This window comes from Oncorhynchus mykiss, chromosome 16 (assembly GCF_057628025.1).
Source record: "Oncorhynchus mykiss isolate SJ-2025 chromosome 16, ASM5762802v1, whole genome shotgun sequence".
NCBI classification, from domain to species: Eukaryota; Metazoa; Chordata; class Actinopteri; order Salmoniformes; family Salmonidae; genus Oncorhynchus; species Oncorhynchus mykiss.
The window spans coordinates 45,040,190-45,065,942 of NC_143037.1; the positions used below are offsets into that span (position 1 = coordinate 45,040,190).

The window sequence follows — 25,753 nt, forward strand, 5'->3', positions numbered from 1 at the left end:
ACTATCATATGTCCATGTGTCGTAGAAAGAGGGAGGAGGGGGTGAAGGGGGAGAAAAGGCTTTGGCAGAGAGGTTTGGTTACATTGAGAAGAGCATCTGGCAGCAGCTCCATAGCCACCCGCTAGTCTTCTTCAGACCGTGCACTCTGCTCTTAGACACACTGAGAATATTGGCAGGGATGGAACTGCCCAATATGGAATACATGATGAGGCGCCGCTGTGACAGTGCAGGTGAGACCGATCATTGAAAAACAAGCAATATCTCTTTTGAGAGAGAGAGGAGTAGTAAAAGCTCTGAGATAGTATAGTAAAGTCCAACTTTACTCTGCTGGTTTAGTGCTTTCTATGCACATGTTATGAGCACATGTTGTTCAGGGGATTGAGTCCAGCAGCACAGAAGTGCATGCGAGTAAAATTAGACTTGGTGCAACCTGTGATGCAGACAGGACAACGTGTTCTCTGGGTTTCAAGTTGAGCCGCCTGAATTGAAAAAGAATGGACACACAGACCAAATGGGAAAGGACTTGGGACGGTCTATCCCTCTGGTAACTCTTAACTTCTGTTGTTTCCCCAAGGGTTGTTCCACCAATTCGGTGCCGTTTGAGAAGTGTAACTTGATTCCACCTGACTTTAACATTCTGCCATTAAGAGCACATGTTTAACTTCATAAAAAAAAACGTTTTTCCATCTCAAGAGGTTAAATTTAAAAAAAATTAAACCACGGGTTACTGTCATCATTGTAACCAATTGTCAACATAAACAAACCTATAAAATATGTTTAATTTTCACCTTTGAAACAACGTCAGAGCTTCAACGTTATATCCACTGTATAAAAGCAGCCCTGCTTAGCTTTTATATTTGTCACTGACTACTATCAATGCACTATTGTGAGAATCATTATTGACAGATCTCTTAATAACTAAACATATTCACTGTTGCTATCGAAGTCATTCCAAAGTGTAGGTTTAACAGAGCAAATGAAATGCAACCATACTTTATAAGTAATCATCAGTAATACTATTTAGGCCTATATAGCATTTGTAAAGTCATCAACAGGTATTTTTTCAGTTCAACCCAGGCTTCAACTAAAAATAGACAATAAAGGCCTAGGTTTTCAAGCTTTGGTTAATTTCAAATGTAATCTTCAAGTTAATCATTAATATGTTGGATTCACATCTTCATTTCAACCAAAAATGTAAGTTAAAGAATAATACTAAACTAAATCAAATCAAACTTTATTTAAAGTTAATTTAAAGTTGGAATAGATTTAGTCCTATTCATTAACTTAAATTTTTTGGTTGAGATGGAGATGTGAATCCAACATATTGATTATTAATTTGTAGGCAAACTGGATATTGAATTGTGTTTGGTTGTCAACGCAACCAAATATCAACATTTGAAGGAGATCTTCTGCTTGGATTATTCCATATGTGTCTCTGACTTAGTCTGGCTTTAATTCCCATTTGTCTACAAATTAATAATTGATATGTTGGATACACTTCTCCATTGCAACCATTTGTTTTTGCTAAAGAATAGGACTAAATTAAATCAAACTTTGAACGGACTTTAAATAAAGTTTGGTTTGATTTACTCACATTCTTTAACTTAGATTTTTGGTTGTGATGGAGAAGTGAATCCAACATAAATGATTTATTAGACTAAGTCACATTGAGGTTAGCCCACTGTAACTACTTATGTAATCATGGAAATCGTGCATGTTCAAGATAGCATGCAAAGGTCGCAGGTCTTCGGAGATCTTCACAATTGCTATCTGCCAGAAGCTTGAACATCATTGGTCACTTGCACCATGCATTTTTGATGTTATCTCAACTGCATTCCAGGTCATTTGGTTCTGCTATTAGACAGTAACACAGTAAGTTGTTAAATACGGTAAGTACAAAATATCTGACGTTGTATTCACATTTGAACTTTGTTGTGCTTTTAAATGGTTGAAAGCGCTGTGATAACACATTTGGGAATTCAACAAATTTCTGTCTGTATTTTGAGTGGGTGAATAAAAGTTGAAATCTCATTGATCAACGTCTCAACCAAATTTTACCCAAATTTCCACATTGAAGTGACTTGGTGTGCCCAGTGGGTACTAAGTGCCAAATAAAGTAACAAGGTTGACCGTAACAGGGTTGACGATTTCATCTTATATAAGCCATGGGGGAATGGAAGTTTGTTGTGTGCAACAGGGAGTGGCAATTAAATGCAAGCTTCACACAAAAAAAAACTGTAATTGTTAAAATATTTCTAGCCTGTGTACGTACAGTATGGGTTAACAGGGTTGACGTGTTATGCCCGACCCGCTCAGTTTTCCACCACAACACAAAATGGCCAAAAAGAGTAGAACCAGCTCACCTGCTTTTACACTATGACCTGACTATGTCACAGAGGGTTGTTGAATTTTGGCATTTTAACGAGTCAAGATTCATATTAAAAAGCTGATTGATTCAATTCTCCATGTGGTCAATATTAAAGGGAACTTCATTCAATGTAACAGGCTTTTAAAATGCAATATTGGTGCACAACTTCTACTCAAAATATCAAAGGGATGCAAAATGCACTAATTTCATTGAACTACCCAGTAGTATTAGTTTTGGTCCTGTGCTCTGTTGACATACAGTATGCTTAACATGGTCCGGGACCGGTATAGTATGCTAGTAGACTATCTGTGAATGAATGGAGCTTGTCAGCAGCACTTGGCCAGTTGCCCAACCAGGACCCTTCAAGCTCACTGGAGACATGTTTATGCTTCCCCGTATGGAACCTGATCAGATCATTGGGGCCTGTCCTGGGACGGTCTGTCTTGCTCAACCAACTGCAAAATGTCATGAACCCTCTTGCCATCCTTATACCTCGTGCCATCATATGGAATGGAACCTCAACCACCTTAAGTACATTATGTTCCAAGTAAACATTTTGTAGAGAGAGAGAGAGAGAGAGAGAGAGAGAGAGAGAGAGAGAGAGAGAGAGAGAGAGAGAGAGAGAGAGAGAGATCAGCCCCACACCAAGCAGCTCAGCCTGCAGTCTGTCATAGGCAACACATGTGAGAAGGGAGAGCAACACAGCAGCAGAATATCTTTCAGGACTGAATAGATGTGAAATTCATGTCGGAACCCCTTCTAGCAATATCCAACGGTTATGATGACAACTCAGTATGGGACACAGAAATGTGAGACGCAAGATGGGAACAGAACGTTGTGACCCCATGTTGCCTCAGCAGGCAGCTGCCCCAATGAGACTTTTCCGCTGTGGGTACCAGGCTGCCTCTGGGCTAGGGAGAGGGGGACGGGGGGACGGGGGGGGGGGGGGGGCGGGGGACGACGGGGACGGGCGTGGTGAATGGTCAGGTCTGGACGCCACAGAGGAGATATTGACACCTGCCTGTCTCCTCTTTAGAGACCTGGGATGAACACGTGTCTGTGCACACAAACACACACACGCACACACTTTGCACACAGAGACAGACACACACACATATTTGCAAATATTAGAGCAAATACACCAGAGACGTATGTAAAGTCATATCCCAGCAAGCTGGCTGTAATGTCATTACAACCAGAAACCAGGTTGCTTTGATGTCATTGCGACCAGTTTTTCTCACTGGGAAAGAGATATGAACATGCAACATTATACAGACATACTTTTCCTCTATCCACATGGACCGGTGTGTTGCTACACTTTTCTCTGTGCCACAGTGTCTGTCCAACGTGTGGAAATGATGGTTCCTCTCTATGGCTCTAATCTTGGGTTCTCTTTTTTTTTAGCTAGGTAAGCCAGTTAAGAACAAAATCTTATTTACAATGGTGGCCTACTGGGGAACAGTGGGTTAACTGCCTTGTTCAGGGGCAGAACTACAGATTGTTTTATACCTTGTCAGCTCGGGGATTCAATCCAGCAACATTTCGGTTACTGGCCCAACGCTCTAACCACTAGGCTTCCTGCCACCCCAGGCTAGGATTGTTTCTGTCAGCCTCTGAAACTCCAGCACTGGCAAAATGTGAGAGTTTATCCACAGGATTTAGTGAAGTCAGCTCTGGTAAATATCAAAGAGTTGAAGTGCATTAAAACATCATGATGGATACTTAAGCATTCTTTCTCAATCTCACCCTTATGGCTCCATCCTCCTCTCTCCCCTCTCTCTCTCCACTCGAAGATACACTTTTCAATGGTGGTCCTTCAGAACAGTGTGTTGTGAAAGGCTTTCTAAGACAGCAGAGAGAGAGAGAGAGCGAGAGGTCCCAGTGTTTCCAGGAACACACTTGCACTTAGCTTTGGTTTACAGCTGCTGCCCAATCATAGCTCAGCTGCTACAGTAATGTCTATCCCTGTCACTCTATTTGGAGCAGGGAGGCCAGACTAAATTCCTAATAGGCCAAACTCTCAGCCGGCAAGGATAGCATGTTCCTCTCTCTCCTGGGCTCTACTAACAAAAACAGATCTAGACACTGTGATCATTACTGAAAGGCATAAACACTGTCTGTAGGCTACTGCAGAATATTACGTTTGCTACATACCCTTTTTTAACATGCCAACTGACAATAGGCATACAATTCTATTTGCCCAGAATGTAGCCGACTAGGAAAATCGGTAACAGTTGGTATGAGGTCTGACACTAAAGATACAAGAATGTCCAGCTGTGTTACGGGCACTGATTCCAGAGGCTGACCCAAAACAACATTGCTGCAGAAGAGGTAGACAGAGCGGCCTTCTGGTCAGACTTCGGAGGCGAGCACACACCACCCACCGATTCCGAGTATATTACCCGCTGATTTCCTGTCTCTAGATAACAAGGTAGACGAAATTAGGGCCAGGGTTGCTTTCCAGAGAGACATTAGGGATTGCAACATACTCTGTTTCACAGAAACATGGCTCTCTCGTGATATGCTGCCGGAGTCAGGACAGCCACCGGGATTCTTTGTGCGTCACGATGACAGAAATGAACATCTCTCTGGGAAGAAGAAGGGCTGGGGTGTATGTTTCATGATTAACGACTCATGGTGTAATTGTAACAACATACAGGAACTCAAGTCCTTTTGTTCACCTGACCTAGAATTCCTAAAAATCAAATGCTGACCATAATATCTCCCAAGAGAATTCTCGTTATTGTTGTCACAGCCGTGTATATCCCCCCTCAAGCAGATACCACGACGGCCCTCAAGGAACTTCACTGGACTTTATGCAAACTGGAAACCATATATCCCGAGGCTGCATTTATTGTAGCTGAGGATTTTAACAAAGCAAATTTGAGAACAAGGCTACCTAAATTCTATCAGTATATTGATTGCAGCACTCACGCTGCTACTCTAACTTCCGCGATGCATACAAGACCCTCCTCCGCCCCCCCTCGGCAAATCTGACCACCACTCCATTTTGCTCCTCCCTTCCTATAGGCAGAAACTTAAACAGGATGTACCTGTGACAAGAACTATTCAACACTGGTCTGACCAATCGGAATCCTCGCTTCAAGACTGTTTTGATCACGCGGACTAGGACATGTTCCGGGTAGCTTCAGAGAATAATATTGATGTATACGCTGTTTCGGGGGTGAGTTTATAAGGAAGTGGATAGGAGATGTTGTACCCACTGTGACTATTAAACCCTACCAAAACGAGAAACCGTGGATAGATGGCGGCATTTGCGCAAAACTGAAAGCGCAAACCACTACATTTAACCATGGAAAGTTGACAGGGAATATGGCCGAATACAAACAGTGTAGTTATTCCCTCCACAAGGAAATCAAATAAGCGAAATGTCAGTATAGAGACAAAGTGGAGTCGCAATTCAATGGCTCAGAAACTAGACCTATATGGCAGGGTCTACAGACAATCACAGACTACTAAAAGAAAACCAGCCACGTCACGGATACCGACGTCTTGCTTCCACAATAACTAAACACCTTCTTTGCCCTCTTTGAGGATAATACAGTGCAACCGACGCGGCCCGCTAACAAAGACTGTGGGCTCTCCTTCGCCGTGGATGACTCTCGCCCAGACGACATCCCTAGCCGCGTCCTCAGAGCATGCGCAGACCAGCTGTCGTGTTTACGGACATATTCAATCTCTCCCTATCCCAGTCTGCTGTCCCCAAATGCTTCAAGGTGGCCACCATTGTTCCTGTATCCAAGAAGGCTTATATAACTGAACTAAATAACTGTTACCCCGTAGCACTCACTTCTGTCATCTGGAAGTGCTTTGAGAGACTAGTCAAGGATCATATCACCTCCAACTTACCTTTCACACTAGACCCACTTCAATTTGCGTACCTCCCCAATAGGTCCACAGACCATGTAGGGCCGCCCCTAGGTGGTGAAGATAGGAAACAACATCTCCACTAGGGTGCGTACTCAGCCCCTTCCTGTATTCCCTGTTCACCCATGACTACGTGGCCTTGCACGCCTCCAATTCAATCATCAAATTTGCAGACGACACAACAGTAGTAGGCTTGATTACCAACAACGACGAGACAGTCTACAGGGAGGAGGTGAAGCACGCGGAGTGTGGTGTCAGGAAAACAACCTCTCACTCAACGCCAAAACAAAAAAGATGATCGTGGACTTCAGGAAACACCAGAGGGAGCACCACACTATCCACATCAATGGGACCGCAGTGGAGAAGGTGGAAAGTTTTAAGTTCCTCGGCATACACATCACGGACAAACTGAAATGGTCCACCCACACAGACAGTGTGGTGAAGAAGGTGCAACAGCGCCTCTTCAACCTCAGGAGGCTGAAGAAATTTGGCTTTTCACCTAAAACACTCAAACTTTTACAGATGCACAATTGAGAGCATCCTATCAGGAATCATCACCGCCCGGTACGGAAACTACTCCCTCCAGGACACCTACAGTACCTGATGTCGCAGGAAGGCCAAAAAGATCATCAAGGACAACAACCACCCGAGCCACTGCCTGTTAACCCCGTTAACATCCAGAAGGCGAGGTCAGTACAGGTGCATCAAAGCTGGGACTGAAAAATAGCTTCTATCTCAAGGCCATCAGACTGTTAAACAGCCATCACTAACACAGTGAGGCTGCTGCCTACATACAGACTTGAAATCATTGGGCACTTCAATAAATTGATCACTAGTCACTTTAGTAATGCCACTTTAATAATGTCTCATCACATATGTATATAATGTATTTTATACCATCTTTTGCGTCTTGCCTATGCAGCTCGGTCATTGCTCATCCATATATTTATAGGTGTGGATTAGGTAGTTGTTGTGGTATTGTTAGATTACATGTTAGATATTGCTGCAATGTCAGAACTAGAGGCACAAGCATTTCACTACACCAGCAATAACATCTGCTAACCATGTGCATGTGACCAATAAAATTTTATTTGATTTGGCATTACCTGTTTGGGAGTACTGGCACAGGCCAAGATGCTGTCAGACTAATTTACAAACTAATTGTCTGTCTGTCTCTGTTAGAATTTGACCACAACATTTTATTGAAAAGTATCCTGTTGTTATGCCCATTTCAGCCTTGATAAGTTGTAAGTCAAAATTGTTACAGCAAACCCCACAGTGGAAATGATCCAAATAATGTTGCCACTGAATGTAAGACTAAAAAACTGTCAGGTGTAAGATACTGTATATATAAGCAGCCAGAGGATATAGGCAAAGCTGGTTGAAAATGTCAGTTTACAACTGGTTGTAATCTTGTTGTCATGAAGTCATTTCAAACAGTTTTCCCTGCCTGTTGGCAGGATATATGATCTATTTATCACATGATCTAATCCATAATCCTTCTTCCCTTTAAAAGTCCACTGGATGAAATTAAATCAAGTGTTATTGGTTGCATACACTTCTTTAGCAGATGTTATTGCGGGTGTAGCGTAGCAAAATGCTTGTAAATTAGTAATTGAGTTGTAATGAGATCAGATCAGGGACTGCACATGTCTCATATAAGGCTGTCAGCTGTCTAATTCTTTAATCTGGTTAGTACCTTATTCAGGCAGATCACCCATGATACTGGCAGGGCATTGTGGACGGGCATGGTGGATGGGCGCAAGCATCTGGCTCTGGTTCAAAAGGTTGCATGTTTGAATCTAGCGATAGAAAGTTGTTTTTGGTATTTTTGTTTTAAGCCTATCCCAAACCTTAACCCTTACCTTAACCATTCGGAGTTAATGCCTAAACTTAATCTTAAACACTTCGAAATTTGACACTTGGAACAACTTCGAAGTGTGTCATTTGAGAAACATGGGTGAACGTCAAATTCTAACGTGAGACTGTGAGAGCGTGTTGCCTTATTACCTTAGCAACTTGTTGAACTACTGTCAACAAATCCAGATATTGTCTGAATGAGAATGACTGCACCAGAGCTGAAAGACAGCAGCAAACATATTGTCTGTTTCTTTTGCTGCTGCAGGCTACAGACAAGTGTGAGTCAGTAACCATAGAGCCAGTTTATCTTTGAACTCAGACTTTCACCTGCCACCTTGTGGCATAATTAATGAACACCACACTGTTTCGAAATGTAATTATGAACTGGGTGGTTCGAGCCCTGAATGCTGATTGGCTGACAGCCGTGGTATATCAGTGTTTTTACTGCACTAATTACGTTGGTAACCAGTTTGTAATAGCAATAAGGCACCTCCGGGATTTGTAATATATGGCCAATACACCCTGGCTAAGGGCTGTGTCCCAGCACTCTGTGTTGCGTGACGCCTAAGAACAGCCCTTAGCCGTGTATATTGGCCATATACCACACTGCCTCATTGCTTAAATATACCAGTGCACTACTTTTGACCATGGCCCATAGGGCTCTCAGGTAGTGCACTGTTTAGGGAATATGTTGCCATTCGGGTTGTACACTAGCTCTGTACCTTAGCCACGCTGTTTCACTGCTCCTCAGCAGTTAGTGAGGAACAGGGCCAGAGGGCACTACTTTAGAGGAAACTACAAACTCCAGCCAATAGAGAGGAGGAATCACACATCTGGTGACATGGCACTATCAGGAACCGAGCCAGTTGATCATTCCTCTACTTTAGATCAACGTTTCCAAGTCAGTTGCTGACTTCCAACTGCCACCTTGTGGCATAATTGAGTAACACCGCACTGTCTCTAAACGCAAGTGATATATATATACAGAATGTTGTCAAGTGAAATAGATCAACCATAGCATCACGACATAAAATGTTCTGATCAGTTCATTATACAGTGAGAGTTAACTTTGGTTAACTTGGTTTTTCAGGAGCTTGTTCTCAAAAGGGCTGATATATTTAATGCTTTAGTGCCATGTCACCACCACAACACAGATGTGTGTGACTGTGTGATTCCTCCTCCCTACTGGCTGGAGATTTGAGTTTCCTCTGGACATGTACCTCACTAACAGCTGAGTAGCAGTGAAACAGCAAGGCTAAACTACAGAGCTATATATCATGTCCCAACATCCCCCATGTTCCCTACATAGTGCACTACTTCAGGGAACCTTTGTCATGGCAAAAAACGGTGCACTATTGAGAATCGGGTGCCATTTGGGGCGTTATCCTAGAGGTCCTCCCCTTCCCACTTCCCCTCGTTCTCCTTGGCAACAGTCAGGTGACCGTGCAAGAATTCATTGAAACAAGCTTCTGTCTTGCTCCTCTTGTCTCTCTCGCTCAGTCGCTCCGCTGCACAGGGCCGGGAGGACTGTGCTGTGTTGCATGACTGTCTGTGCTTTGCCGAATGCCTACATGACCACAGACCAGGAGAAGAATGAGCTCACGCAGACTCCGCTGCTCAAGATCTGGGTGCCATGGTTGGGGATGGGAGGCTGCAAGCTAAATCGCGGGAGAGGCTGTAAGTGAGAAGAACCACTCAGCCTGGCTTTTGGTCTCTCTCGATTTCCCTCTCTCTTCTGTCTGTTTTCTCTCGCTTCTTTCCTCTCAACTTCTTAATTCATTCATTAGTACAAGTCATGGGAAAGTTATCTGAAACAACAGGTGGATGACTGTTTAAGTGTTGCTCTTGTTGCCAAGTTAAGACTGATTGTTTTATATTGTGAAACTCATAGATCTATTATATGGCTTCCTTCTCTCCTCCCCATGCCCTGTGCGTGAGAATAAACTTCATCACGCCGATGGCAGGCATCTGTCTCTCAATGGAATAAGTGGGCCTTGGGATTACAGTGCTGCTCTCTGCTGTCCTACTTTAACACTGTCCTGTGACTTGCATGGATACTGTCAGTGGTGGGAAAAGTACTAAAATGGTCAAAATAAAGATACCTTAATAGAAAAAGACTCGAGTGAAAGTCACACAGTAAAATACTACTCGAGTAAAAGTCTAATAAAAGTATTTGGTTTTAAATATACTTAAGTATCAAAAGTAAATGGAATTGCTCAAATATACTTAAGTGTCAAGAGTAAAAGTAGGAATAATTTCAAATTCCTTATATTATGCAAACCAGACAGCACACATTTTGTTCAAATTTTATTTACAGATAGCCAGAGGCATACTCCAACATTCAAGACATTAATTTACAAATGAAGCGTTTGCGTTTAGGTAGTCCACCAGATCAGAGGCAGTAGGAATGACCAGGAATGTTCTCTTGATAAGTGCACGACTGGGACAATTTTTTACTTGGGTGTCAGGGAAATGTATGTAAAAAGTAGAAAGTACATTTTTTTTCAATTACAGATACATTATGCGTATTCTGACCTTGAATTTAAGCATGAGAATAGCATGCTATTCACCCGCTATTCGTTCGGGGTGGAGATCTAAGAAATGAAGGCGTGGCAGAGATGTGTATTCTGACCTTGAATTAATTCCCTAAGAATTCCACCACCTTTCTGCGAGAGGAAATAATGAATGTTTTTTTTAATAGAAATTACACCATTCTCCATGCAATGTAATTTACAACTTGATAAGAGCTTGGTTAATGAGTAAGCCGTTTGGAATTGTAGACATAGACGACACTTGTTTTAGATCTCTTTAACCTTCTAATCGCTAGAGACAAATGTGAAATCAGTCCTATGGCAGCAAACTAAAGCATATCATATCAACTTTCCCACAGTAAAGTTTATGAAATGCTGTGACATTATAGAGAATTTAAATTGTACGGCCCTTTTAACTTGCAGGAATGGGCACTCTCGGATGTTATTTATTCTAGGCTATCAGACTTTCTCTGTTTCCTATTTCTATCATGTTAAATATTAGCCACTATTAGTATCGACCGTCAGTAGGCTAGAGTAAGTGGAGCTGCTTACATTTCTGAAGTGAGAAATTATATCTGGAGTTTATGGATATATGCAGTTTGAGCTTGACTTTATTGACTGGTCTAATATATCCTGTGGAACGCTTCAGTTTCAGTTTTTGTGTTTCTATGATGAAATCGCATGCTGAACAAGATGCTGGTACTGTACTGTCCTCAGGGTGGTGTTGTCACCCATGTGACTGGCTGCATGGGATACTCTGTGGTGCTCAGGGTATAGTGAGGTAGGCCTACACTCTCAAAGGAGTTGACTAATTACTTGGGCCATGATTATTATGCAGAACACATTTGTATACCTCTGGTAAGACACAGCATGGTAACAATGATGACTCAATCAATTCCATTGGGAGATCTTCTATTTGTATTATTATTTAGTTAACCTTTATTTAACTAGGCAAGTCAGTTAAGAACAAATTCTTATTTACAATGACAGCCAAACTCTAACCCGGACGACGCTGGACCGATTGTGCACCGCCCTATATGACTCCCAATCACGGCCAGTTGTGATACAGCCTGGAATCGAACCAGGGTCTGTAGTGACGCCTCTAGCACTGAGATGCAGTGCCTTAGACCGCACCTCCACTCAGGAGCAGATCTGATAGGTGTGCCCTGGTTAGCTGATATTTTAGCTCTCTCCCCTGGTGCCCTCTCTCTTGATGAGATGGTGAGCATTATGTTTGCGCACACACACACACTTGAATGTAGTGTTTACTCCCACCATTGAGTTGTGCCGTTGTCAAAGTGTTCATAGATAACCCTTCTATTTACCCACCAGGCATGTACAATAGATTCCTATGATGTTTGTCTTGTTTATCCCCAGCCTCCGTGCCCCAGTTCACCAACTCCCCCACTCTGATTGTGATGGTTGGACTGCCTGCCAGGGGGAAGACATACATATCCAAGAAGCTCACCCGCTACCTCAACTGGATAGGGGTTCCCACAAAAGGTCAGTTTACACACACTAGCCAAGTTCAATGATCTGAGGGGTGCTTGAATGCCCATGCACGTCACTGAGGACTGGAGTTGATGGTATTTCGCTCTCCGGCCCCTATTGTCTATCATCTATCGTCTAGTCTTCAACTTGGGCCAGTATCGCAGGGAAGTCCAGAGCTACAAGAGCTTTGAGTTCTTCAGACCGGACAATGAGGAGGCCATGCAGATTCGCAAGTACGTGATGCTGCAGGTTTGACGGGTTGCTCTATGGTTGCGTCTGAACTAGCACCCTATTTCCCTATACTGCTAGACTTTTCCACTACCTTTTGTGCGTGGTCAAAGTAGCAGTGCACAACAGTATATAGGGAAAAGGGTTCACAGCAAATTTGCAAGTGTTCAAATCTCGGTGTTGAGGTAAATATTTTTGAGTGCTATCTGAGTGTTGATTCTAGTGGGGTTAACACCAGGGGGATTGAAATTGACACCACATGCGGTGAATATATGAAGTGTTTTTTCAATCGCAGTGGAATCAACATTGCATGGTGTTATTACTCGACTGTGTTAAGTTCATTTCCGTTAACTAGCCTAGTGGTTAGGGTGTTGGAGCGCCAGTAACCGAAAGGCTAGTGGATCGAATCCCCTGAACAAGGCAGTTAGCCTAGAAACAGTGGGTTGTCATTGTAAATACAAATTTGTTCTTAACTGACTTGCCTAGTTAAATAAATTAAATTTTAAAAACTCTTAGTGAAAACACATGGGAGGGTCTTCATTATCATATTTCCCAGCATGCTTTGTTGCAGGTTTACTTTTATAATAATTAGTTTTATTATCTGTGCTTCCTCATGCACATTGATTTATTAATTGATATTAAACAATACAATTTGTAGGGGTTGGACTTATTGTTACCGAGATGGTTGTTCCAGTTTAGATGGGTTGGGTAATCTTGTTTGTCAAGTCCTTCACCTCACCCCATTTTGAATGCAGGTCGTGGGTGATAAAATATTCCAATTGCTGAATATCCTCCCTCTGCCTGGATTTCAATAGGAATCACAAAAAAATCTCATAACACCGAGAACGTCTAACAGCATCAACTCTAAAAGTGTTAATTGAACTTGTTAGGGAACCAACGCCAGGGGTGTGTAAAGGAGACGGACGCTGTTAAGATGGTGCCGAAGAGGATGGCTGACGTTTTACATGCTCCTAACCATTAGTGCTGTTTTTTATTTTTTTTTATATTGTTTGTAACTTATTTTTGTACTTATTTTGTACATAATGTTTCTGCTACCAAAATAACTTCTGGACATCAGAACAGTGATTACTCACCACAAAGTGGAAGAAGCTTTTTCCTTTAACGAGCTCTCCCGGGAACAGGCCCAAATCCTCGTCATTTGCGCAAAGAAAATACGGAGGAAAAGAGGATGCAGGTCGGGCTGCCTTCTGAGAATCTGGCGAGCGAGTAAACTCCCACTGCCATCCTACTTGCGAACATGAAAATAAAATTGATGACTTACGATTATCCTACCAAAGGGACATTAAGAACTGTAATATCTTATGTTTCATCAAGTCGTGGCTGAATGACGACACGGATAATATAGAGCTGGCGGGATTTTCCATGCACCGGCAGAACAGAGAAGCTACGTCTGGTAAGACAAGGGGTGGGGGTGTGTGTCTTTTTGTCAATAACAGCTGGTGAGCGATGTCTAATATTAAAGAAGTCTCAAGGTATTGCTTCGCTGAGGTAGAGTACCTTTTGATAAGCTGTAGACCACACTGTCTACCAAGAGAGTACTCATCTATATTATTCGTAGCTGTCTATTTACCACCACAGACCGATGCTGGCACTAAGACCGCACTCAACCAATTCTATAAGGCCATAAGCAAACAAGAAAATGCTCACCCAGAAGTGATGCTCCTAGTGGCCGGGGACTTTAATGCATGGAAACTTAAATCAGTTTTACTACATTTTTACCAGTACCTGTGCAACCAGAGAAAAAAAACAACTTGAGACCACCTTCACTCCACACACAGAGATGCATACAAAGCTAACTGCCTGTTCAGGGGCAGAACGACAGATTTGTACCTTGTCAGCTCAGGGATATGAACTTGCAACTTTTCAGTTACTAGTCCAACGCTCTAACCACTAGGCTACCCTGCCGCCCTGTGGCAGGGCTTGAAAACTATTACGGACTACAAAGGGAAACCCAGACGCGAGCTGCCCAGTGACACTGGCCTACCCGACAAGCTAAATGCCTTTTATGCTCGCTTTGAGGCAAGCAACACTGAAGCATGCACGAGAACACCAGCTGTTCTGTATGACTGTGTGATAATGCTCTCGGAAGCCGATGTGAGCAAGACCTTTATACAGGTCAACATTCACAAAGCTGCGGGGCCAGGTGGATTACCAGGACGTGTACTCAAAGCATTCGCGGACCAACTGGCAGTGTCTTCACTGACATTTTCAACCTCTCCCTGACTGAGTCTGTAATATCTACATGTTTCAAGCAGACCACCATAGTCCTTGGGCCCAAGGAAGCGAAGGTAGCATGCCTAAATGATTACGGTCCTGTAGCACTCACGTCTGGAGCCATGAAGTGCTGTAAAAGGCTGGTCATGGCTCACATCAACAGCATCCTCTCGGATACCCTAGACCCACTCCAATTTGCATACCGGCCCAACAGATCCATAGATGACGCAATCTCAATTGCACTCCACACTGCTCTTTCCCACCTGGACAAAAGGAACACCTATGTGAGAATGCTGTTCATTGACTACAGCTCAGCGTTCAACACCATAGTGCCCATGAAGCTCATCACTAAGCTACCCTGGGACTAAACACCTCCCTCTGCAACTGGATCCTGGACTTCCTGACGGGCCACCCCCAGGTGGTAAGGGAAGGCAACAACACGTCTGCCACACTGATCCTCAACACTGGGGCCTCTCAGGAGTGTGTACTTATTCTCCTCCTGTACTCCCTGTTCACCCACGACTGCGTGGCCAGGCACGACTCCAACACCATCATTAAGTTTGTGGACAACACAACTGTGGTAGGCCCTGCCCCGCCCCCCTTTCGGAAAAGCTGACCACGACTCCATTTTGTTGATCCCTGCCTACAGACAGAAACTAAAACAAGAGGCTCCCACGCTGAGGTCTGTCCAACGCTGGTCCGACCAAGCTGACTCCACACTCCAAGACTGCTTCCATCACGTGGACTGGGAGATGTTTCGTATTGCGTCAGATAACAACATTGACGAATACGCTGATTCGGTGTGCGAGTTCATTAGAACGTGCGTTGAAGATGTCGTTCCCATAGCAACGATTAAAACATTCCCTAACCAGAAACCGTGGATTGATGGCAGCATTCGTGTGAAACTGAAAGCGCGAACCACTGCTTTTAATCAGGGCAAGGTGTCTGGTAACATGACCGAATACAAACAGTGCAGCTATTCCCTCCGCAAGGCTATCAAACAAGCTAAGCGCCAGTACAGAGACAAAGTAGAATCTCAATTCAACGGCTCAGACACAAGAGGCATGTGGCAGGGTCTACAGTCAATCACGGACTACAGGAAGAAACCCAGCCCAGTCACGGACCAGGATGTCTTGCTCCCAGGCAGACTAAATAACTTTTTTGCCCGCTTTGAGGACAATACAGTGCCACTGACACGGCCTGCAACGAAAACATGCGGTCTCTCCTTCACTGCAGCCGAGGTGAGTAAGACATTTAAACGTGTTAACCCTCGCAAGGCTGCAGGCCCAGATGGCATCCCCAGCCGCGCCCTCAGAGCATGCGCAGACCAGCTGGCCGGTGTGTTTACGGACATATTCAATCAATCCCTATACCAGTCTGCTGTTCCCACATGCTTCAAGAGGGCCACCATTGTTCCTGTTCCCAAGAAAGCTAAGGTAACTGAGCTAAATGACTACCGCCCCGTAGCACTCACATCCGTCATCATGAAGTGCTTTGAGAGACTAGTCAAGGACCATATCACCTCCACCCTACCTGACACCCTAGACCCACTCCAATTTGCTTACCGCCCAAATAGGTCCACAGACGATGCAATCTCAACCACACTGCACACTGCCCTAACCCATCTGGACAAGAGGAATACCTATGTGAGAATGCTGTTCATCGACTACAGCTCGGCATTCAACACCATAGTACCCTCCAAGCTCGTCATCAAGCTCGAGACCCTGGGTCTCGACCCCGCCCTGTGCAACTGGGTACTGGACTTCCTGACGGGCCGCCCCCAGGTGGTGAGGGTAGGCAACAACATCTCCTCCCCGCTGATCCTCAACACTGGGGCCCCACAAGGTTGCGTTCTGAGCCCTCTCCTGTACTCCCTGTTCACCCACGACTGCGTGGCCACGCACGCCTCCAACTCAATCATCAAGTTTGCGGACGACACAACAGTGGTAGGCTTGATTACCAACAACGATGAGACGGCCTACAGGGAGGAGGTGAGGGCCCTCGGAGTGTGGTGTCAGGAAAACAACCTCACACTCAACGTCAACAAAACTACGGAGATGATTGTGGACTTCAGGAAACAGCAGAGGGAACACCCCCCTATCCACATCGATGGAACAGTAGTGGAGAGGGTAGCAAGTTTTAAGTTCCTCGGCATACACATCACAGACAAACTGAATTGGTCCACTCACACAGACAGCATCGTGAAGAAGGCGCAGCAGCGCCTCTTCAACCTCAGGAGGCTGAAGAAATTCGGCTTGTCACCAAAAGCACTCACAAACTTCTACAGATGCACAATCGAGAGCATCCTGGCGGGCTGTATCACCGCCTGGTATGGCAACTGCACCGCCCTCAACCGTAAGGCTCTCCAGAGGGTAGTGAGGTCTGCACAACGCATCACCGGGGGCAAACTACCTGCCCTCCAGGACACCTACACCACCCGATGTCACAGGAAGGCCATAAAGATCATCAAGGACATCAACCACCCGAGCCACTGCCTGTTCACCCCGCTATCATCCAGAAGGCGAGGTCAGTACAGGTGCATCAAAGCTGGGACCGAGAGACTGAAAAACAGCTTCTATCTCAAGGCCATCAGACTGTTAAACAGCCACCACTAACACTGAGTGGCTGCTGCCAACACACTGACACTGACTCAACTCCAGCCACTTTAATAATGGGAATTGATGGGAAATGATGTAAATATATCACTAGCCACTTTAAACAATGCTACCTTATATAAATGTTACTTACCCTACATTATTCATCTCATATGCATACGTATATACTGTACTCTATATCATCGACGGTATCCTTATGTAATACATGTATCACTAGCCACTTTATACTATACTATGCCACTTTGTTTACATACTCATCTCATTTGTACATACTGTACCCGATAACATCTACTGTATCTTGCCTATGCTGCTCTGTACCATCACTCATTCATATATCCTTATGTACATATTCTTTATCCCCTTACACTGTGTACAAGACAGTAGTTTTGGAATTGTTAGTTAGATTACTTGTTATTACTGCATTGTCGGAACTAGAAGCACAAGCATTTCGCTACACTCGCATTAACATCTGCTAACCATGTGTATGTGACAAATAAAATTTGATTTGATTTGATTTGATCACCAACAACGATGAGACAGCCTATAGGGAGGAGGTCAGAGAACTGTCAGTGTGGTGCCAGGACAACAACCTCTCCCTCAATGTGAGCAAGACAAAGGAGGTGATTGTGGACTACAGGAAAAGGCCTCCATTAACATCAACGGGGCTGTAGTGGAGCGGGTCGAGACAACGAACTATCATGGTCCAAACACACCAAGACAGTCGTGAAGAAGGAACAAAAAAAACTCTCTAAAAAAAAAAGCCATTGGAACACAGGAGGGATGTTTGCTGATAATGGGCCTCTGCAGGCCTATGTAGATATTCCATAAAAAAATCAGCCGTTTCCAGCTACAACAGTCATTTACAACATTAACAATGTCTACACTGTATTTCTGATCAATTTGATGTTATTTTAATGGACAAACAATGTGCTTTTCTTTCAAAAACATGGACATTTCTAAGTGACCACAAACTTTTGAACGGTAGTGTGTCTGCTCCTCTGTGTTGTTCCCTGTAGTTGCATTGTTTTGTCGTGTTTCTGTCCAGACGCTGTTCTTGTTCCGTTGCATGTCCGTCTATGTTAAATGGTTCACTCCCTGTACCTGCTTCTCATCTCCGCATTGGGCGTTACACTATTAGAGAGACGGTGAAAGAGACAGTTCCTCAGTTTAGGGTTCTGTAATGTTGCTTGGAGATGAACATTGTTTGCAATTCTGTTCCATGTGACTCAGCTGTGATTATCTAATTAAATGTAAATGTATCCATACAAGTGGTTTGAAAATAATAAACATGAATACAATGGCATCAATACTAAGATGAGGCACATTCATTTAGCAATAACAAACAAGATACAACTCATCTGTTATAATAATCCAATGACTGAAACTAAAATACATGTAGCTAGCAACATTAGACTAACTAGCTAACAATTACAGGCGAAAATAAAGCTAGCATAAAAACGAGACACATAATGATGAACATATTCTTAAACTATTGACAACTATCATCAGTAAAACAGGGGGGAAACGTATACCTTTACTTACAGTTTTGGTACTCGCGCACAGTGATGAATAAATTGGTCAGAAAGGAAATAATGTCCAAAACTGAAATTTGTGTTCACAGCAGTAGGTGGCGAGCTGCACTTGGTAATGCACGAAACACTCTGACAGCCTGTGATAGCTGGGACGTCATCATTGAGTGCTTAAAGAAACAGGCTGTGGTTGTTAAAATTCTGATCTCAAATTTGTGGTGTGACAATTCGGACACAGTCTATAGCAGCTTTCTCCTACTGCACCGGCCAATGTTTGCGTGCCACGTCATCAGCTGTGTCATCGACTGACAAATTGCTATGACATTTGATGTGGTTAGCTGATACATAAAATACCTGTCCAGGTATTGTAAGATCTGGCATGCATCAGCAACGCCTGGGCAGAGGAAGGCTCCTTATGACTGTGGTGGTTTGTGTGTAGTATTATGTAACAATTGATTTGCTATGTCCTTTTGTGTTGTACGATTTACCTTTTCTGTGGTTTGTTAATCCAATGATTTTGCCCTGTATTTTCTTTCTCAGGGCCTGTGCTTCAAATGCCCTTAAAGATGTAGTTATCTACTTCTCGAAGGAACATGGACAAGTAGCTGTGAGTAAGAGGACAACTTAAAACTGTCCCTCTGAGCTGACAGTCGATAGACACACACCATACCTCATATATGAGTGAAAATGACAGTACTCAGGGCATTGAACTTCACGCATACTGTACAGACACACTGGACATCAAATACTGTACACTCCCAAGGTCCTCCTGGGTAAAAAGGGATTATGACCACTATGGGAGTTACAGAGTAAATAATGGTTAAATAAATATACACTGTGCCCACTGTTCCTCCTAGCATCAGAGTTCCTCCTAGCATCAGAGTCCACAAAGTTCTGCAACAGTGAGTGGAATGTCCTCTTCCCTCCAGGTGTTTGATGCCACCAACACAACACGGGAGAGGAGGGTCTCCATTGTGAGCTTTGCCAAGGAAAAAGGCTATAAGGCAGGTTCAGGTGCAGGCAGTCCTGTAACTGCTACTATATATCATTAATAAACAACTGTTCTACAACTGCACCAGCTAGATACATATTCAGATGGTGATATACATTAAACCTCAATTTTGAACTCTAGAAAAAAAAAACTTTTGGAATAATGAACACTGCTCACTTTCTCTGAACAACTGTATTTTCCTCACAGGTATTTTTTGTGGAGTCCATTTGTGATGATCCAGACATCATTGCACAGAATATCGCGGTGAGAAAGTCTCCTCTCAAACTTCACTCTCAAATACCAGAGGGTTCTCTGTTTCTAAGATGTTAAACTCTACAAGATGTTAAACTCTACACTGTGACACTGACCTTTGTCCCAGGATGTGAAGGTGAGCAGCCCAGACTATCTGAACTGTGACAAGGAGGAGGCACTGGCAGACTTCCTGAAACGTATTGAGTGCTACAAGCAAACCTACGTGCCATTGGACGATGGGAAAGACAGGTAGAGTTCTGTCCTTGATGCTTCACAGATTATGCCAACCAGCCTGGTCCCTGATCTGTTTGTGCTGTCTGGCCAACTCCTGTATGGTCATTGCCACAAACAAATCTGGTACCAAGCTTTACGCTAACAGCTGTTCTCCATGAATTAGAGAAAGAGTAAGAACTAAACTGAAAAAAAGACTTGCTTAACAAAAAATCCATCTCTTCTTCTGTCTCCTTATATTTCCCCTACATGTAATCGTGTCATGCACCTGTCTGAGAGAATAATTGTCTCCCTATGTGGCTCTCTCTATATTTCCCCTACCAAGGCGCCTGTCTTACATCAAAATCTTCAACGTGGGCTCTAGGTACCTGGTGAACTGTGTGCAGGACCATATCCAGAGCCGGATAGTCTACTACCTCATGAACATCCACGTCACGCCGCGCTCCATCTACCTGAGTCGCCACGGAGAGAGCAATATGAACCTGCTGGGTCGCATTGGGGGAGACTCCGGACTCTCTCCCAGGGGTCATAAGGTCAGTAGGCCACACAGATTCTGTCTTTATGACATTCATCTCGCCCCCCAGAACCTAGTCAGCGAACATTCTAATGTTAAGGCTGTCACCAGAGACTAATATGACATTATTGTTTTAATCCAGATATACAGTGCATTCGGAAAGTATTCAGACCCCTTCCCTTTTTCCACATTTTTCTACGTTACAGCCTTATTCTAAAATTGATTAAACGTTTTTTCCCTCATCAATATACACACAATACCCAATAATGACAAAGCAAAAACAGTTTTGTGCAAAAAATAAATACATAAATTAAATATTTAATTTACATAAGTGTTCAGACCCTTTTACTCAGTACTTTGGCAGCGATTACAGCCTCGAGTCTTCTTGGGTATGATGCTACAAGCTTGGCACACCTGTATTTGGGGAGTTTCTCCCATTTTTCTTTGCAGATCCTCTCAAGCTCTGTGAAGTAGATTGGGGGGCATCACTGTACAGCTATTTTCAGGTCTCTCCAGAAATGTTAGATCGGGTTCAAGTCCGGGCACTGGCTGGGCCACTCAAGGACATTCAGAGACTTGTCCCGAAGCCACACCTGCATTGCCTTGGCTGTGTGCTTAGGGTTGTTGTCCTGTTGGAAGTTGAACCTTCGCCCCAGTCTGAGGTCCTGACCGCTCTGGAGCAGGTTTTAATCAAGGATCTCTCTGTACTTTGCTCCATTCATCTTTCCCTCGATCCTGACTAGTCACCCAGTCCCTGCCGCTGAAAAACATCCCCACAGCATGATGCTGCCACCACCATGCTTCACCGTAGAGATGGTGCCAGGTTTCCTCCAGAGGTGACGTTTGGCATTCAGGCCAAAGAGTTCAATCTTGGTTTCATCAGACCAGAGAATCTTGTTTCTCATGGTCTGAGAGTCCTTTAGGTGCCTTTTGGCAAACTCCAAGGGGGTTGTCATATGCCTTTTACTGAGGAGTGGCTTCTGTCTGGCCACTCTACAATAAAGGCCTGATTTGTGTAGTGCTGCAGAGATGTCCTTCTGGAAGTTTCTCCCATCTCCACGAGGAAGTCTGGAGCTCTGTCAGAGTGACCATCGGGTTCTTGGTCACCTCCCTGACCAAGGCCCTTCTCCCCCGATATCTCAGTTTGGCAGGGCGGACAGCTCTAGGAAGAGTCTTGGTGGTTCCAAACTTCTTCCATTTAAGAATGATGGAGGCCACTGTGTTCTTGGGGACCTTCAATGCTGCAGACATTTTTTGGTACCCTTCCCCAGATCTGTGCCTCAGCAAAAATTCCTTCAACCTCATGGCTTGGTTTTTGCTCTGATATTGCACTGTAAACTGTGGGACCTTATATAGACAGATGTGTGCCTTTCCAAATCATATTCAATCAATTGAATTTACCACAGCTGGACTCCAATCAAGTTGTAGAAACATCTCAAGGATGATCGATGGAAACGGGATGCACCTGAGCTCAATTTCAAGTCTCATAGCAAAGGGTCTGAATACTTATGTAAATAAGGTATTTCTGTTTTTTATTTAGCAAAAATGTGTCAACCTATTTTCACTTTGTCATTATGGGTATTGTATGTAGAGGAACATTTGTTATTTAATCAATTTTAGAATAAGTCTGTACCGTAACAATGTGGAAAAAGTCAAGGGGTCTGAATACTTTCCAAATTCACTGTAATTCTATTGTTCCACCCAATGCCTTAATGTATTGGTCCCACCCTTGTGTAGACAAGAGAAAGCCATAAAGCATGGTGCATGTGACATTTACAATATGTCTAAGAGAGTTGGGTTGAAAGAACAAAGATAGTTTTATTATCCGCAAAGAAAATGGACAGTAAAGCAAAATATTATGTAAACAATCACCCCCACTCCCTGTGAACATGGTCTGCCCCTGTAGTATGCCACTGCCCTGGGAACCTTCATCAAGAGCCAGCATATAAAGGATCTGAAGGTGTGGACCAGTCATATGAAGAGGACCATCCAGACTGCAGAGCATCTGGGGATCCCCTATGAGCAGTGGAAGGCTCTCAACGAGATTGATGCAGTAAGTCAATGTTTACTTCTGAGTTTAAGCATACATTTTATGTGAGTGTGCACCGCACGTGTATATACAGTTTACAGTGAATGCGTGACCAATTGGGTCACCTGTACACCACAAGACTGTATGTAGTAGCCTACTGAGCTAAAGATAAGGCATTACCCCGATGAGCTAACGGAAGTTTTCGGGTCTCAGGATAGGTTACTCATCATAGTGCGTGCCTGTACCACTCATTGACCACTTCCTTGCACCGTCTGTTCCTCGTCAGGGTGTGTGTGAGGAGATGACGTATGAGGAGATCCAGGACAACCACCCAGAGGAGTTTGCACTGAGAGACCAGGACAAGTACCGCTACCGTTACCCCAAGGGTGAGGTAGGACCCGTCTTAATTCACCACACATTGCATTGCTCACCAAATACACACAAAACATACATACACTGTACATTACTCTCAGACATACTGTAGCGACCTTAGTACTGTACAGACCCTAGAGATCTTACTCCAACACCTAGCGATCTTAGTACAACACCTAGCTACTACCTTGTCAAGAGATTTGAATCTGCCGGTGAAACAGCTAAGGTGTTGGACTGACAGTTGCAGGAACCCACTGGGTTCAAGTCCCGGTCGTCATTCCAATTTGCAACAATACTGTAATGAAATATTTCAGGTGACACTTGGTGGATGGTGGATCTGAGTGACTGGGGAAGATAATTCATAACATACCCATATTATCTGTCTCTGGGTTGATTCACAATGCTGAGCCAAGCCGAGCTGGAAAGGCAAGAAAGAAAATGTAGTGCATGGTATGGTTCAGGTTGGTGCAATAGTGGGAAAAATGTATATATATATTTTTTGGGTCCGATTCTTTTTCCTCTCTCTACTACAGTCATATGAAGACCTGGTCCACCGTCTGGAGCCAGTGATTATGGAGCTGGAGAGACAGGAGAATGTGCTGGTTGTGTGTCACCAAGCTGTCATGCGTTGTCTGCTGGCCTACTTACTAGACAAAACCGCAGGTACAGTTGGACAACAGTTCAACAATACATGGGTTTATTTGGTATTGTCTTAAGATAATGATAAGATGATCTCAGCACCCAGAACCAAATCTTGCATGTGCGCTGGCTGCAAGGCTGTCAGGAGAGACTAGGTCTTAAGACGTACATCCTTTTCTCTCCCCAGATGAGTTGCCATACCTAAAATGTCCTCTTCATACGGCGCTCAAACTTACACCGGTGGCCTATGGTAAGTTGTTGTCAAATGAATAATTTCAGAATTTCAATTTCACTCATGGCTCTTTCGCTCCTGATACAGGATGTAAAGTGGAGCATGTTTTCCTAAATATTGAGGCAGTCAACACGCACAGAGAGAGACCTGGGGTGAGCTTTACAAAACATGTACATTTATTGCAAGCACAATATAAAATAATAAAATGTATAATAGATTCCGCAAATCTAACACTGACTCCATTTGTGTTATTGTTGTTGTAGAATGTGGACGTATCTAGAGACCCAGAAGAGGCCTTGAAGACTATTCCTGACCACTTTTGAATATGATTTAGAGCAGGGGAGGCCAATTCCAGTCCTCGAGGGCCTGATTGGTGTCACAGCTTTGCCCCAGCTCACACACCTGACTCCAATAATCACCTAATCATGATCTTCAGTTTAGAATGAAATTTGATTAATCGGCTGTGTTTCCTAGGGGTGGAGAAAAAGTGTGACACCAATCAGGCCCTCGAGGACTGGAGTTGGCCACCCCTGATTTAGAGGATATGGACTCTAGGACCATAATGATGCTTTTAACTTTATTTTCAATCAATTATGACTGCGTACCTTTTCAGATTAAACCTTGTCAAAGGCAGCAAGGGGCAAAGGGTGGGAAAAAGACAAGGGAGAAGACTGGATGAATACAAGATCAAATATGACAAACCCCACTGCATATGGAAACACTGAGGGGGAAAATTGACTGATTTCTTCCTCCTCCGTGGCAACATAGGCTAAAGCCAAGTACTGAATGAGCATGTGTTGTTTATTGACCTATAATGTACAAGCAATATGCCTCGGTCTGCTCACTCTGACCCTGGTGTCTCATACCAGACATTTAGTGAAGCGCATTCAGACAGGTGGCGTCAGATGTAGTTTGGCATAGTGTGAAAGTGGCCCAACATGTTGTCAATCAAACATTTTCTCAGGCAATTCTTACATTAGGCTGCAGGATAAATGATCATACTTAAGTGAAAGTAAAGCTCAAAAGGTAATCCATTCTAGTGAAGTGTTATAGGTCCAATGCAGCCGTTTTTATTTTTTTATGTACCTTACTGTGATTGTTTAAAAACATTTTTTTTAAGAAACAAAAATAGATTCTTAGCTAAGACCGGTTTCTCAAGCAAGAATGATGATAGGACTGTCTGTGAGTGGTCTGACTGGGGAAGGGAAAACTGAAAACTAGCCGTTATTGGCAGAGAGGTTTGGAACGGACTTTGTTATTGGTCTGTTAACTAATTTGCCACCTGGAGACGTCACCAGGCAGGACAAACTCCATCCCACCAAAACAGGCTGAAATTTCAGGCAGTCTTTTCAAACAGTTCTTACACTAAAAGGGGATTATCACCTAACAGATGCTCTTCTCCAGAGCAATTAGGTTTAAGTGCCTTGCTCAAGGGCACATCGACAGATCTTTCACCTAGTCACCTCAGGAATTTGAACCAGCGACCTTTCAGTTACTGGTCCAACGCTCTTAACCGCTAGACTACCTGCCGCCTCATTTCCACAATCTCACAGTATTATTCCAACCTCATAATGTGGAAATATATATAAAACACAGGGAAATCACATTTGACTGTACTGGGCCTTTAAATGAATAAACAAATATTATATTTGGAGACATTTTGTGATTATTGATGATACTTATGTGGTAGCTAGGTGTCAGAACCCTAGACACAGCGCCCAAACAAACACAATGCTGGTTGCAATTCA

At 43.6% G+C, this 25,753-nt stretch overlaps 1 protein-coding gene across 6 annotated transcripts; it reads left to right on the forward strand.

The window, feature by feature from the left end:
- Positions 1–25,659, forward strand: LOC110492039 (6-phosphofructo-2-kinase/fructose-2,6-bisphosphatase). 6 transcript variants are annotated; one of them, XM_021566010.3, is made up of 14 exons: positions 1–230; positions 12,025–12,150; positions 12,278–12,371; positions 19,286–19,352; positions 19,675–19,749; positions 19,944–20,000; positions 20,116–20,237; positions 20,545–20,752; positions 22,640–22,786; positions 23,049–23,153; positions 23,668–23,797; positions 23,961–24,023; positions 24,093–24,157; positions 24,269–25,659. In XM_021566010.3, exons 1-14 carry the CDS (start codon positions 179–181, stop codon positions 24,326–24,328), a joined length of 1,371 nt encoding a protein of 456 aa, XP_021421685.2. In that variant the 5' UTR covers positions 1–178; the 3' UTR covers positions 24,329–25,659. The 6 variants fall into 6 exon arrangements, 3 of the variants coding, with proteins under 3 accessions (XP_021421685.2, XP_021421686.2, XP_021421684.3); XR_016487283.1 differs by having other exon boundaries at positions 73–230; positions 23,049–23,148; XR_016487282.1 differs by lacking the exon at positions 1–230 and adding an exon at positions 9,557–9,793 and having other exon boundaries at positions 23,049–23,148.
- The last annotated feature ends 94 nt before the right edge of the window (positions 25,660–25,753 follow it).

Bases quoted from the DNA above. Each gene is read 5' to 3' on its own strand.
- LOC110492039 (XM_021566009.3), top strand. From the start codon at position 9,658: ATGACTGTCTGTGCTTTGCCGAATGCCTACATGACCACAGACCAGGAG. The intron at 12,372-19,285 runs GTACGTGATGCT...TTTCTTTCTCAG, and splicing joins GAGGCCATGCAGATTCGCAA to GGCCTGTGCTTCAAATGCCC. The intron at 23,798-23,960 runs GTACAGTTGGAC...TTCTCTCCCCAG, and splicing joins CTTACTAGACAAAACCGCAG to ATGAGTTGCCATACCTAAAA.